General features: G+C 51.1%; 1 protein-coding gene across 1 annotated transcript in view; it reads left to right on the top strand.

The window, feature by feature from the left end:
* The window catches only part of NEURL4 (neuralized E3 ubiquitin protein ligase 4), a 42,887-nt gene extending 30,454 nt beyond the window's left edge, over positions 1-12,433 (top strand). The window contains 9 exon segments of the mRNA XM_087715032.1: positions 697-840; positions 1,976-2,140; positions 4,351-4,509; positions 4,625-4,804; positions 5,878-5,971; positions 7,508-7,615; positions 10,582-10,726; positions 11,711-11,823; positions 12,239-12,433. Of these exon segments, the coding sequence (XP_087571158.1) occupies positions 697-840; positions 1,976-2,140; positions 4,351-4,509; positions 4,625-4,804; positions 5,878-5,971; positions 7,508-7,615; positions 10,582-10,726; positions 11,711-11,823; positions 12,239-12,432 (1,302 nt within the window). The 3' untranslated portion in view covers position 12,433.
* Positions 12,434-12,890: the final 457 nt, after the last annotated feature.

Below are 12,890 nucleotides of genomic sequence, written 5' to 3'. Positions count from 1 at the left end.
GGAAAGAAAGAAAAAGATAGAAAAATAGGAAGAGAAGGAAAAGAAACGGAAGGAAGATAAGAAAGATAGGAAGGAAAAAGAGAAAGAAAGATAAGAAAGAAAGATAGGAAGGAAGGAAGAAGAAGGAAAGAAAATGAAAAAGAAAAAAAGAAAAGATGAAAAAGAAAGATGGAAGGAAAGAAAGAAAAAGATAGAAAAATAAAAGGAAGAGAAGAAAAGGAAGAAAAGAAAGATGGAAGGAAGGAAAGAAAGAAAAAGATAGAAAAATAAAAGGAAGAGAAGGAAAAGAAACGGAAGGAAGATAAGAAAGATAGGAAGGAAGAAGGAAAGAAAATGAAAGGAAGGAAGGCAGGCAGGAAAAAAGATGAAAAAGAAAGATGGAGGGAAGGAAAGAAAAGAGAGAAGAAGGAAGAGAAGGAAAAGAAACGGAAAAAAGTAAACTAGTTGATGGTTAAGAGAGGGGATGAACGAGGTCGAAAACGGTTCCATCACGAAACGCCTTCCTGGCTCTTTTCTTTCTCTCCGTGCTCAGAAAATGGATGAAGGAAGGAAGGAAAGAAAGAAGAGGGAGGGAGGAAGAGAAAGGGGGGAAGAGGGAGGGATAAGAGAGGAGAGACCCCCTTGACCCTCTCTCTCTCTCTCTCTCGTCTCTCTCTCTCTCTCTCTCTCTCTCTCTCTCTCTCCTCCTGTGTCCAGAACGTCTTTGTGGTCCTGGATCTCTACGGCCGGGTCACCTCCGTCTCCATCGTCAGCTCCACCCTCCTGGAAGAGGCCGAGGGCACCCACCCCCCTTCGGTCGCCTCGGAGCCCTACAGCGAGGAGGAGGAGGAGCCCACCCCGGTCCGTACCCCCCCCCCACCTTCCCTCCCCATGCTCCACTGCCCAAGTGGGGCTGAGAAGCCCATCAGCTACAGCCGCCTGCCTCTTCCTCTGCGACAGTGATGGCCGACCCTTTTCTCGCGGGGGCGGGGGGGCAAAACGCCAGGGCACGCATGCCATATAGCCCACACGCATGACGGCACCCAGAATGCAAACTGTGCCCCCCCTCCCATGCGCATGGGCACACAAACCCCCCCCCCCCAATGTGTGCCACACTTCTTGCCTCCCAGCTGAGCTTGGTATTTTCTCCTGGGGAGGCCGTTTTCGCCCCCCCAGGCTCCAGAAACCCTCTGACTTGCACCTATGGGGTCTGCGTACGCGCACCGCTCACACCAATGAAGCTATGCGTGCGTGCGAGCCCCCACCTCCTCTGCGGAGGGTGCCTGCCACTGATAAACACAGACACCGGTCTGCGCCCCCACCGCCCAGTGGCCTGGGGGTCTTCCTGGTTGAACAGGCGCCTGGACCGGAACACCTCCAAGGTCCCTTCCCGCTCTGCTAATCTATCCTCCCAGATCAGTTAGCCGGTGGAACATCTGGCCACCAGAAGGTGCCTCCTGATTGGAAGCTTTATGGGAAGAGAGGGAGGCGTGTTTGTCTGGAATGGTTTAGGACAGTGACGGCGAACCGGAAGCCTCCGGAAGGCAAAAAAACGACCCTACGAGCAAGCCGGAAGTCCCGGTTTGCTCATAGCAGTGGTGGGGATTCAGCCGGTTCGTCCCGGTCCGTGAGAACCGGTTGGCAACTTTCTAAGCAGTTTGGTGAACTGGTTGTTGGAAGAAATCATTCGGGCAGAGAACCGGTTGTTCAATTATTTGAATCCCACCACTGGTTCACACGGCCGTTTTTTTGCACTCCGGAGCCTTCAGGGAACCTCTGGGGGGGGGACCTCGACGGGGGGGGGCTCTTTCCGCCCTCCCCAGGCTCCTATAAAGCCTCTGGAGCCTGGGGAGGGGGAAAAATGTCTTTAAAAAAGGCTGAACAAGTTCGCCGCACGTTCGCCATCCCGGGTTTAGGGTCTCCTGCCTGTGCAGGGGGGGCTGGACTAGAGGACCCCCAAGGGTCCCCTTCCGACTCTCGTCCTCGTCTCCCCCAGGGCGAGAACGAGCTGCCCTCGGCGGCGCCCTCCATGGAGTTCCTGGAAAACCACGGGAAGAACATCCTCCTGTCCAACGGGAACCTGACGGCCACCCGGGTCTCCAGCTATAACCAGGGCATCGTGGCGGTGGCCCAGCCTTTGCTACAGCAGCAGCTCTTCCAGGTGGGTGGGTGGGTGGGCATACGGGGAGGGGGTCTCTGGGCTCACCCCTCTTGGGGGGGGTTGCTTCCGTGGGAAGAACATTTTCCGGGGAGGGGGTCTCCCGCCTGGCGCCGACTTGGCCGTTGGGCCCACCTTCTCTGAGGAGGGCGGCATTGTGGCCCGCCAGCACCCAGCAGAGTCGGAGAGTTAGGAGATTGAGGAGGAAGATGGGCCAGTCCTGGAGTCTGGGGTAGGCTCGGACGAGGGCTCTGTGTTGGAGGCAGAGAGGGGGCCACGGCCGTATGCCAGTTCTCAGCTGCCTTCGGAGTCGGACATCAGTGAGGCAGAAGAACAGCTGGAGCCTGTTCCCAGTGTGCACATGCGCAGAGCTGCCAGTCGAAGGGAAGAGCTAAAGAACAGGGGTCGACTTGGGAATAAGGCCACAGGTGGACGGTGAATGGCCCCTCCCAGAGGGAATAAAAGAGGAGCGAAAGGGGAGTGGAGTTTGCAGGAGACCATTAGTTTGCTTAATTGGTTCGTGACTCTCCGAGACTCCTTGCCAAGTTTTGCAGATCTCGGCCTGGCAGCTCTCCAAGCCAGATGAGGTCTGTGACCGTAAATCCTCCCTTGAAAGACTTTGCTGGATGGGAAGGAGCAGAATTTATAAATTAATAAAAGGGGTTTTTGTCGGGACAAGGAGTCGGCTTCAGGCTCTCGGGAAGCCTCGGTCAGAAGAGGCGTAAACCGAATCCGCTTCTGAGGGCGAGGAGACCCCGGATGCCACGCTTTGGGGCAGGCACCAAGGCATGGGCAGAGTGCCGTCCGGGCGTCCTGGCCGGGAGCAGCCCTGCGCCAATCCCGTTGGTCAAAACTGCCCGTCCATCAGAGGGACGGACACGAGGGGCATGGAAGCTGGCTTGTGTCTTTATTTTCCAGCCTGATGGGTAGTCCTCGACTTACGACCGTCATGGAGCCCTCCCCATCCTGGTTGTAAGTCGGGACGGTCCTAAATCAGGTCCAGCATGGGAGCAACTGGATTTGACAAGCATTTTTGAGGCAGTCGCGAAGGGGAGATCTCCGTCGTTAATCGAATCGGTTGTTCACCCTGGGCTGGTTTCTCCTTCCCTCCCTCCCTTGCTTCGTCTCTATTCATTCCTTCTTTTCTTCCTTCTTTCTCTTCTTTCCACCTCCCTTCCTTCTCCTTCTCCCTTCATTCCTTCTTTTCTTCCCCCTTCTCCTTCTCCATTCCTTCTTTCTTTTCTTGATACCTCCTTTCTCCCTTCCTCTCTTTCTCTCCCTCCCTCCTTCCCTTTTCTTCCTTCCTCCTCTCTCCCTTTTTTCTCCTTCCCTCCCTTCATTTCATCCTTTCTTCCTTCTCCTTTCATTCCTTCTTTTCTTCTGTCTTTCTTTTCTTGCTTTCTTCCTCTCTCTCCCTTCCTTTTCTTCCTTCCTTAATCCTCACTCCCATCCTTTCTCTCCCTCCCTCTTTCCCTTCTTTTCTACCTCTTCTCCCTTTTTCCTTCCCTTCCTTCATCCTTTCCTCCTTCTCTTTTCATTCCTTCGTTTCTTCTGTCTTTCTTTTCTTGCTTCCTTTCTCTCTCTCTCCCTTCCTTTTCTTCCTTCCTTAATCCTCACCCCCATCCTTTCTCTCCCTCCCTCTTTCCCTTCTTTTCTTCCTCTTCTCCCTTTTTCCTTCCCTTCCTTCATCCTTTCCTCCTTTTCTTTTCATTCCTTCTTTTCTTCCGTCTTTCTTTTCTTGCTTCCTTTCTCTCTCTCTCCCTTCCTTTTCTTCCTTTCTCAATCCTCACTCCCATCCTTTCTCCCTCCCTCTTTCCCTTTTCTTCCTCTTCTCCCTTTTCCCTTCCTTCATTTCAACCTTCCCTCCTTCTCTTTTCATTCCTACTTTCCTTCCTTCCTTCCTCTCTCCCGTCTTTTCTCCCTTCCTTCATTCCTTCTTTCTTTTCCCTTCTTCCTCCCCCTCTCTTTCTCTCCCTCCCTTCTTTTCTTCCTCCTTCCCTTCCTTCATTTCTTGCTTCCTTCCTCTCTCTCTCTCCCTTCCTTCCCCCTCCTTCTCCTTCTATCCCTTCCTCCCTCCCTCCCTCCCTCAAATGCTCTGCTCGCGGGAGAGCAACAAGGCAGGAGGGGGGGGGCTCTCCATTGCTTTCCCCCCCCCACGGGATCCCCCCTTCTGACCTCCTGATGCTCTCCCCCCGCCTCCCCCTCTCCCCCAGTTCCAGATCGACTCCCTCAACCCCCAGTGGACCTCCTCCCTCTCGCTGGGGGTCATCGGCAGCTCCCCGGAGCGGCTCAACTTCCCGGCTACCGCCTGCTCCCTCAAGCGCTCGACTTGGCTACTGCAGCGGGACTCCGTCTTCCAGAACTGCCTCAAGGTGCGCCCGGGAGAGGGTAGGGGGGGGGGCTGTTTGGTTCGGGGGGGTGGGGGGGGAAACAGGCCTGGAATTGGGGAGCTGAGCCTTGGGGTTCGTGCCGCCCTCCCCTCTGCAGATCTGCGAGAACTACGGGCCCAACCTGGACACCTTCCCCGAGGGGACGGTGCTGGGGGTCCTGGTGGACGCCAGCGGGTGCCTTCACCTGTACATCAACGGCGTCGACCAGGGAGTGGCGGCCCAAGACATCCCCAGCCCTTGCTACGTCCTGCTGGACCTCTACGGCCAGTGCGAGCAGGTGAGGGCCCCTCCGGGAGGGAGGGAAGGTGGAGAGGAAGGAAGGGATAGAAGGAGGGAGGAAGGGAGAGAGAGAGGAAGGAAGGAAGAAAAGAAGAAAGGGAAAGGAGGAAAGGAGGAAAGGAAGGAAGGGAAGGAGGAAAAAGGGAGGAAGGAGGAAAGAAGAAAAGGGAGGAAAGGAAGGAAGAGATAGAAGGGGAAGGAGGGGGAAGGGAGAGAGAGAGGAAGCAAGAAAAGAAGGAAGGGAAGGGAAAGGAGGAAAGGATGAAATGAAGGAAGGGAAGGAGGAAAAAGGGAGGAAGGAGGAAGAAAGAAAAGGGAGGAAAGGAAAGGAAGGAAGAGATAGAAGGGGAAGGAGGGGGAAGGAAGGAAGAGGGGGGGAAGCAGGAAAAGAAGGAAGGGAAGGAAAAGGAGGAAAGGAGGAAATGAAGGAAGGGAAGGAGGAAAAGGGGAGGAAGGAGGAAGAAAGAAAAGGGAGGAAAGGAAAGGAAGGGATAGAAGGGGAAGGAGGGGGAAGGAAGGAAGGGAGAGAAAGAGAGGAAGGAAGCAAGAAAAGGAAGGGAAGGGAAAGGATGAAATGAAGGGAAGGAGGAGAAAGGGAGGAAGGAGGAAGGAAGAAAAGGGAAGAAAGGAAGGGATAGAAGGAGGGGAAGGGAGAGAGAGAGAGGAAGGAAGCAAGAAAAGGAAGGGAAGGGAAAGGAGGAAAAAGGGAGGAAGGAAGAAAAGGGAGAGAAGGAGGAAAGGAAGGAAGGGATAGGAGACGGAGGGGGAAGAAAGGAAGGGAGAGAGAGGGGAAAGGAAGTAAGAGAAGAAGGAAGGGAAGGGAAAGGAGGAAATGAAGGAAGGGAAGGAGGAAAAAGCGAGGAAGGAAGAAAAGGGAAGGAGGGAGGGAGAGAAAGGGAGAGGAGGAGGGAGGAAGAGGGGAGGTAATCCTGGACTGTACGACCCCCACCCCCAATGGCACCCCAAATTTCCCTGGACTAAGGGAGACATTTGCGGAGTGATTTTTGGCCTCCTGTTTTAATGGCCTTCCTCGTCACAGTCGTTAAATGAGGCAACCCCGTTTTTTGCCAGGTCACCATCTTGACCAACGAAACGCCTGCGGTGGGAGCGGAGGGCACGGACCCCCAAGGACAGGGGGGCATGGAGAAGGCCGACATGGTGGACGGTGAGCCGGGGGGGGGGGAGTGTCTTCCGTTTTCCCCTTTCACGACAGATATTAACGGAGTTGGAAGGGACCTCGTGGGTCATCTAGTCCAAGCTTTCCCCGCCGAAGGAGGAGACCCTACCCCATTCCTGAAAGGAAGGAAGGAAGGAAGGAAGGGAATAACAAGAGTTGGAAGGGACCTTGGAGGTCATGTAGTCCAACCCCACCCTGCCCTACATCAATAAACCTTATAACATTTCAGGAAGGGAGGGAGGGAGAGAGAGAGAGAGAAGAAAAAGAAAGAGAGAAAGAAAGAAGGAAGGAAGGAAGGAAAGAATAACAAAATTGTAAGGGACCTTGGAGGTCATCTAGTCCAACCCCTCCCCGCCCTACATCAATAAACCTTACACCATTTCAGGAAGGGAGGGGGAGAGAGAGAGAAGAAAAGAAAAAGAAAGAAAGAAAGAAAGAAAGAGAAAGAAAGAAAGAAAGAAAGAAAGAAAGAAAGAAAGAAAGAAAGAAAGAAAGAAAGAAAGAAAGAAAGAACGAACAGAATTGGAAGGGACCTTGGAGGTCATCTAGTCCAACCCTTCCCCACCCTACATCAATAAACCCTGCACCATTTCAGGAAGGGCGGGGGGAGAGGGAGAAAGAAAGGAAAGAAAGAAAGAAAGAAAGAACAGAGTAACAGAATTGGAAGGGACCTTAGAGGTCATCTAGTCTAACCCCTCCCTGCCCTACATCAATAAACCCTACACCATTTCAGGGAGGGAGGGGGGAGAGGGAGAAAGAAAGGAAAGAAAAAGAAAGAAAGAAAGAAAGAAAGAAGAAAGAAAAAGAAAGAAAGAAAGAAAGAACAGAGTAACAGAATTGGAAGGGACTGTGGAGGTCATCTAGTCCAACCCCTCCCTGCCCTACATCAATAAACCCTACACCATTTCAGGGAGGGAAGGTGTGGGAGAAAGAAAGGAAAGAAAGAATGAACAGAAAACAGAATTGGAAGGGACCTTGCAGGTCATCTATTCTGCAGGGGACCCTACACCATTTCTGGAAGGAAGGAAGGAAGGAAGGAAGGAAGGAAGGAAGGAAGGGAGGGAGGGAGGGTGGGAGGAAGGAAGATAGGAAGAAAAAATGGGAAGGAAGGAAGAGGATAACAGAGTCGGAAAGGAATCCGGGAGATCCTCACCGAGCAGGAAACCATCCACCCGTCATGGTGAAGCTAAAGCACGCGTGCCCAAAGTAGCACACACAGCCATGTTGCCTGGCACACGCCACCTCCCCCCGTTGCTCTTCCGGGTTCCACCCATGGGCGCCCAGGGATCAGCTGCCAACTTTGCACGCCCTGCAATGCCAGAAACCGGACAACCCCCCCCCCCCATCCCCTCCTCACCTGCAACCTCCAAAGGGTAACTTCTCCCTTCTCGGCTTCTAAAGAAACTCGGTTTGTTCCTGGCGGTCGCACCGTCATCTCGCGGGCTCCATCGTTTGGCGGGAGGGTGTCTTTAAACGAGGCGGCCTTTGCCTCTTCGGGGTCCTTGAGCCTTTCCTCCCCGCCAGGCATCAAGGAGAGCGTGTGCTGGATGCCCCCCGTGGAAATCAACCCCGCCAAGGTCTGCGAGTACCACTCCCTCTGCGCCCGCTTCAAGGACCTCCTCCTCCTGCCAGGTGAGAGAGAGAGAGAGAGAGCGTTCTGCTCCGCGGGAATAGGGGTGGGGGGGGGCGCCGTTTCAGCCAGTCCTCGACTTACGGCCACTCTTCCATCACTAAGCGAGTCGGCGGTTGTCTCGTTCTGCCTCGTTCCTTGGCACGGCTGTTAAGTCAGTCGCCCGGTCGTTCAGCACATCTGGCTCCCCCCCTGCATGGACTGGGCTGGTCGGAAGGAACGCCCAAGGGGGATAGTAGCATCATCCCCGGGGCCGCTCCGACCGTCGTAAGTGCGTGCCAATTGCCTGAGTTTTGATCCCGTGACCTTAGGGATGCTGCAGTGGTCTTAAGTGTGAGAATTGGTCGTAAGTCTCTTTTTTTTTCCCCAGTGCGGTCACTCAGGGGATGGTCGTAAGTCGAGGACTGGCTGTAAACAAATTAAATAGCATTGATTCAGCTTTTTTCCGGTGACATCCATGTGACTCCCCTCTCCCCAGAGCAGGGAGGCAGGGGATATTGGGGGGGTCCCCCGCCCCTCTTTTTAAGGGGCTCCATCTGGTGGAAGGGCCTTCTCCACGGTGGCTCCCCTCCCTGTGGAACGCCAGCCCTGCGGAGATGCCATTGGCTCCCACTTTGACAGTCTCTTCAAAAGGCCCCAAGCCACGATTTTGCCCAGGGGCCTGGGGGACACCCCCACACACACGCCAAGAGGGGTACAGAGCCCTTGGGATGGTTTGGTTGTGGGGAGGGGCTGGGCGGGGGGAGATTCGTTGGGGTTCTTAACCTGAGGTTTAACTTCTGTAAAGCCCTCGGTTGTCTAAATAGAGGGATATCGTGAGGATTGGATGGATGATGGGTGGATGGATAGACAGACAGACACGGTGATTGGGAGGGAGGGAGGGAGGGAGGGAGGGAGGGAGGGAGGGATAGACAGACAGGTAGATCTTTTTTTTCAAATAGGTAGGTAGATTATAGACAGATGCAGATAATATGAGATAGATGATAGATATGGACGGATGGATAGATCTTTTCTTGAAATGGTAAGACGGACAGACAGATAATACGAGGGAGGGAGGGGAGGAGAGAGAGATACTGGGAGACAGAGACATAATAGGTTATTAGAGAAATGATGGTGATATAGATGAGAAAAAAGAGAAGATGATGGATGGATGGATGGATGGATGGATGGATGGATGGATGGACGGACAGATCGACAGAAGGACAGATATAGATACAGACAGAGACAGATAGATGGGAGAGAGAGATAGGGATATATAGAGATAGGTAGAGAGAGAGATGATAGGATGGATGGATGGATGGATGGATGGATGGACGGACAGATGGACAGATATAGATACAGAGAAATAGATGAGAGAGAGATACGGATGGATAGATAGATAGATAGATAGATAGATAGATAGATAGATAGATAGATAGATAGATAGATAGATAGATAATAGATAGATAGATAGATAGATAGATAGATAGAGATAGATAGATAGATAGATAGATAGATAGATAGATAGATAGATAGATAGATGATAGATAGATATTTGAGAGATAGATGAGAGAGAGAGATGAGAGGGAGATGATAGATTAGATAGAGATGGATGGATGGATGGATGGATGGATGGATAGATGGATTGATAGATAAATGGACAGAGATAGATAAGACAGATGAGAGATAGAGAGATGATAGATAGAGAGGGATGGATGGATGGATAGATAGATGAGAGATGGATGGATGGATGGATGGATGGATGGATAGATAAGACAGAGAGAGATGAGAGAGAGATGAGAGATTAGATAGAGAGGGATGGATGGATAGATAGATAGATGGACAGATAGATAAGACAGAGAGAGATGAGAGATAGAGAGAGATGATAGATTAGATAGAGAGGGATGGATGGATAGATAGATGGATGGACAGATAGATAAGACAGAGAGAGATGAGAGATAGAGAGAGATGATAGATTAGATAGAGAGGGATGGATGGATAGATAGATGGACAGATAGATAAGACAGAGAGAGATGAGAGATAGAGAGAGATGATAGATTAGATAGAGAGGGATGGATGGATGGATAGATAGATGAGAGATGGATGGATGGATAGATAAGACAGAGATAGATGATAGATTAGAGAGGGATGGATGGATGGATAGATAGATAAGACAGAGAGAGATGAGAGAGAGATGATAGATTAGATAGAGAGGGATGGATGGATGGATAGATAGATGAGAGAGAGAGATAAATGAGATATGGATGGATGGATGGATAGATAGATAGATGAGAGAGAGAGAGAGAGATGGAGATAGATAGATATAGATACATAATGAGAGAGATAAATAAGATGTGGATGGATGGATGAAATATATACATACATACATACATACATACATACATACATACATAAATACATACATACATATATATATATATATATATATATATATATGTTTTTTTATTTGTGCTGATAAATAAAATAAATAAAATTTGTGCTGATAAATCAGCACAAATAAAAAAAAACACAAATATAGGCAACAGTAAAAATCTTGGGTTTCTGTCGTGATGGACTCTTGTGATGAGCCGAAGGACAGATGATGGAAGCAGTTAGCTTCCTCCCATAATTGGGGCTTACCAGGGGTTGTAAAAAATCTAATAGATATATATATATATATATATATATATATATGGAGGGAGGGAAGGAGGGAGGGAGAGAGAAAGAGAGAGAGAGATAAAAAAGGGTTTTTTTGTGTGTTTTTCATGATTCCGAAGTGGGGCTTTCTATCTTTGTAACCTGCTAAAATAATCTTCATTTGAAGTCATAGAATGGAATGGGAAAAAGACCCCCCCAGATCCCACGCGAACAAATCCCAATGAATTCAGCTCTGACAGCCGGGACCCCCGTTTCCCTGCGCACGGCCTCCGGGCGGCCTTCCTAACCGTGTCCTTCTGTTTCCCCCCCCCCACCCCAAAACCCTCCCCAGATGCCTACTTCACGGAAGACCCCAAGCGGAGCCTTTGCTACTGCGAGTCGTGCCACAAGCTGCGAGGGGACGAGGCCTACTACAAGCGGGGGGAGCCCCCCCGGGACTACGCCTTGCCTTTCGGGTGGTGCCGCTTCAGCCTCAGGTACCTTTGGGCGCTGGAGGCGGTCCTCGACTTCATTTAGTGACCGTTCCGAGTTCCAAAGAGCGTCCAAAAATTAAATCAGAGTCCGAGGCGGAGGATTCCTCAAAGTTGCCATTGGTGAAGAGAGCCACGTTGGCACATTTGGGGAAACCCGAATCTGGGAGCTTCCCGGTTTCCCCCCCCCCAGTTGGAAGTTGAAGATCTTGCCCCCCACCCACCCACAAGTCTATCCCATGGTCCAATCTCCCACTGCCACAAAGACAGAATCCCCCCCATCCAGTTCCGGCCAAGTGCAGAGGTAGAAAGAATAAAAGATGACCTTGGCTTTCTAGAAAGAATGTTGTTATGGCTACTTAGCATCTAACTCCGTACAATCCCATTTTCCCACCATAGAAAATGCACAGTAGAATAATAGACAGTGTGGCTGGCTTAACGTCCAAAAGAAAAGATGGCCGCAGGCCAGGCATGACCCCAGCCATGCAGAAAGTGACTCGGGACCCTTTTTCACACTTAACGACCATCCTTCCCCCCGTGGTCACGTGGTTTACGTTTGGATGCTTGACAGCCGAGTCACATTTGCGACGGTCGCCCTGTCCCGCGATTCCCCTTTTGTGACCTTCTGACAAGCAGCGTGGTAGACAAGTTCGCTTAACGACCGTGCAACCCACTTAGCAACCCACAGTGATTCGCTTAACCACAGTGGCAAGAAAGGTCGTAAAGTGGAGCGAATGGACTCGGCTTAGCAGGAGTCCCAGGAGGCCGATCACTTGCCGGGATTTGTGTAACGGCCAAGGCGAGACATGTTGTAAAATGGGACGGAACTGAACAACTGTCTCGCTTAGTGATGGAAATTTTGTAGTGGTCATAAGTCGAGGACTACCTGTGTGAAGGTGAGGCTGTTGCAGGCCTCGTTCGGGGAGGGGGTTTCCTTCCACCTGACTCCTGGACCCTCCGGACTTCCTCCCACCCACCCATTTCTTGTAGAATAAACCCGCGTCTGGATGTGGCCAGCACCTCCAAGAAGTGGCACATGGCCTACCATGGGACGAGCATCGGAGCCGTGCGCCGCATGTTGGATCAAGGGGAACTTGTGCCTGGTAAGTGAAGGGACCAGTCTAGGAACCGGGAGGGTGGGAGTTCTAGTATTGCCTTCGGCATGAAGCCAGCCGGGTGATCTCGAGCCAACCGATCTCCCGCAGCCCTCAAAAAGACGCAGTGGCAAACTAGGAGGCTGGGCGTTCCAGTACTGCCTTTCTCTTGGGGAGAAAGCTGCAGGGACGGTCAAGAAAAGGGAGGGAACCTTTTTCTAAAATTACATCTAGTATTAAGGGTCCCCAAAAGAGGAGGGCGGAGGGTTGAGCTAGAAGACTTGGGGGGGGGCTCCATGGGGTGCTGGGAGGAACCCTCACCCTCAAAAGAGCAAGAGAGTTTGCTCTCTTTGGGGACTGGCTCTGCCCCCCAACACACTTCCCCCCCTGCATGTAACGTGGGTCAACCCCGCTTCCCCCACAGGGAGCACGTCGATCCTGAGCTGCCGTCCGGTGAAGGCCGACCCGCAGGGAGGGGGCACCGGCAGCGGCCCCAACGGGGTCTATCTGGAGGCGGAGGAAAACAGCGTCCAGGGGCGCGAGGAAGCCCACCACGTCGTCCTGTCGCCCACCCTGCGCTATGCGGGACTGGAGCCTTTTGCCACCAAAGTGCAGTAAGTCTTGCGGGCGGGGCGGCGGGGGGTAGCGGGAGGTGTCTGATTGGGACGTGGGGAGGGGGGGGAACCTGCAGGATGGGTTCAAAAAAAGTCAAAATGGCAGCCAAGGCGGTATGATCAGTTGCAAAAGTGTTTTTTTCATGCACATACGTGCATTTTAAACTCCATAAGCATTTGATTAAAAATAAATTTGATAAACATTTTAAAAATAAATTTGATAAACATTTTTTAAAAAAAATGATTTAAATTTTAAAAAATCCAATTTACATTTTTAAAAATCCAATTTACATTTTAATAAATCCGATTTAAATGTTAAAAAGTCCGATTTACATTTTAAAAAGTCCGATTTACATTTTAAAAAATCCGATTTAAATATTAAAAAGTCCGATTTACATTTTAAAAAATCCAATTTAAATGTTAAAAAGTCCAATTTACATTTTTAAAAATCCAATTTACATT

The sequence above is a fragment of the Thamnophis sirtalis genome, unplaced genomic scaffold (genome assembly GCF_051295495.1).
Source record: "Thamnophis sirtalis isolate CommonGarterSnake01/CBP01778 unplaced genomic scaffold, rThaSir2_p1.2 scaffold_4, whole genome shotgun sequence".
NCBI lineage: Eukaryota > Metazoa > Chordata > Lepidosauria > Squamata > Natricidae > Thamnophis > Thamnophis sirtalis.
Note: the sequence above shows the minus strand (reverse complement) of the source record. Positions and strands in the feature narration are given on the sequence as shown.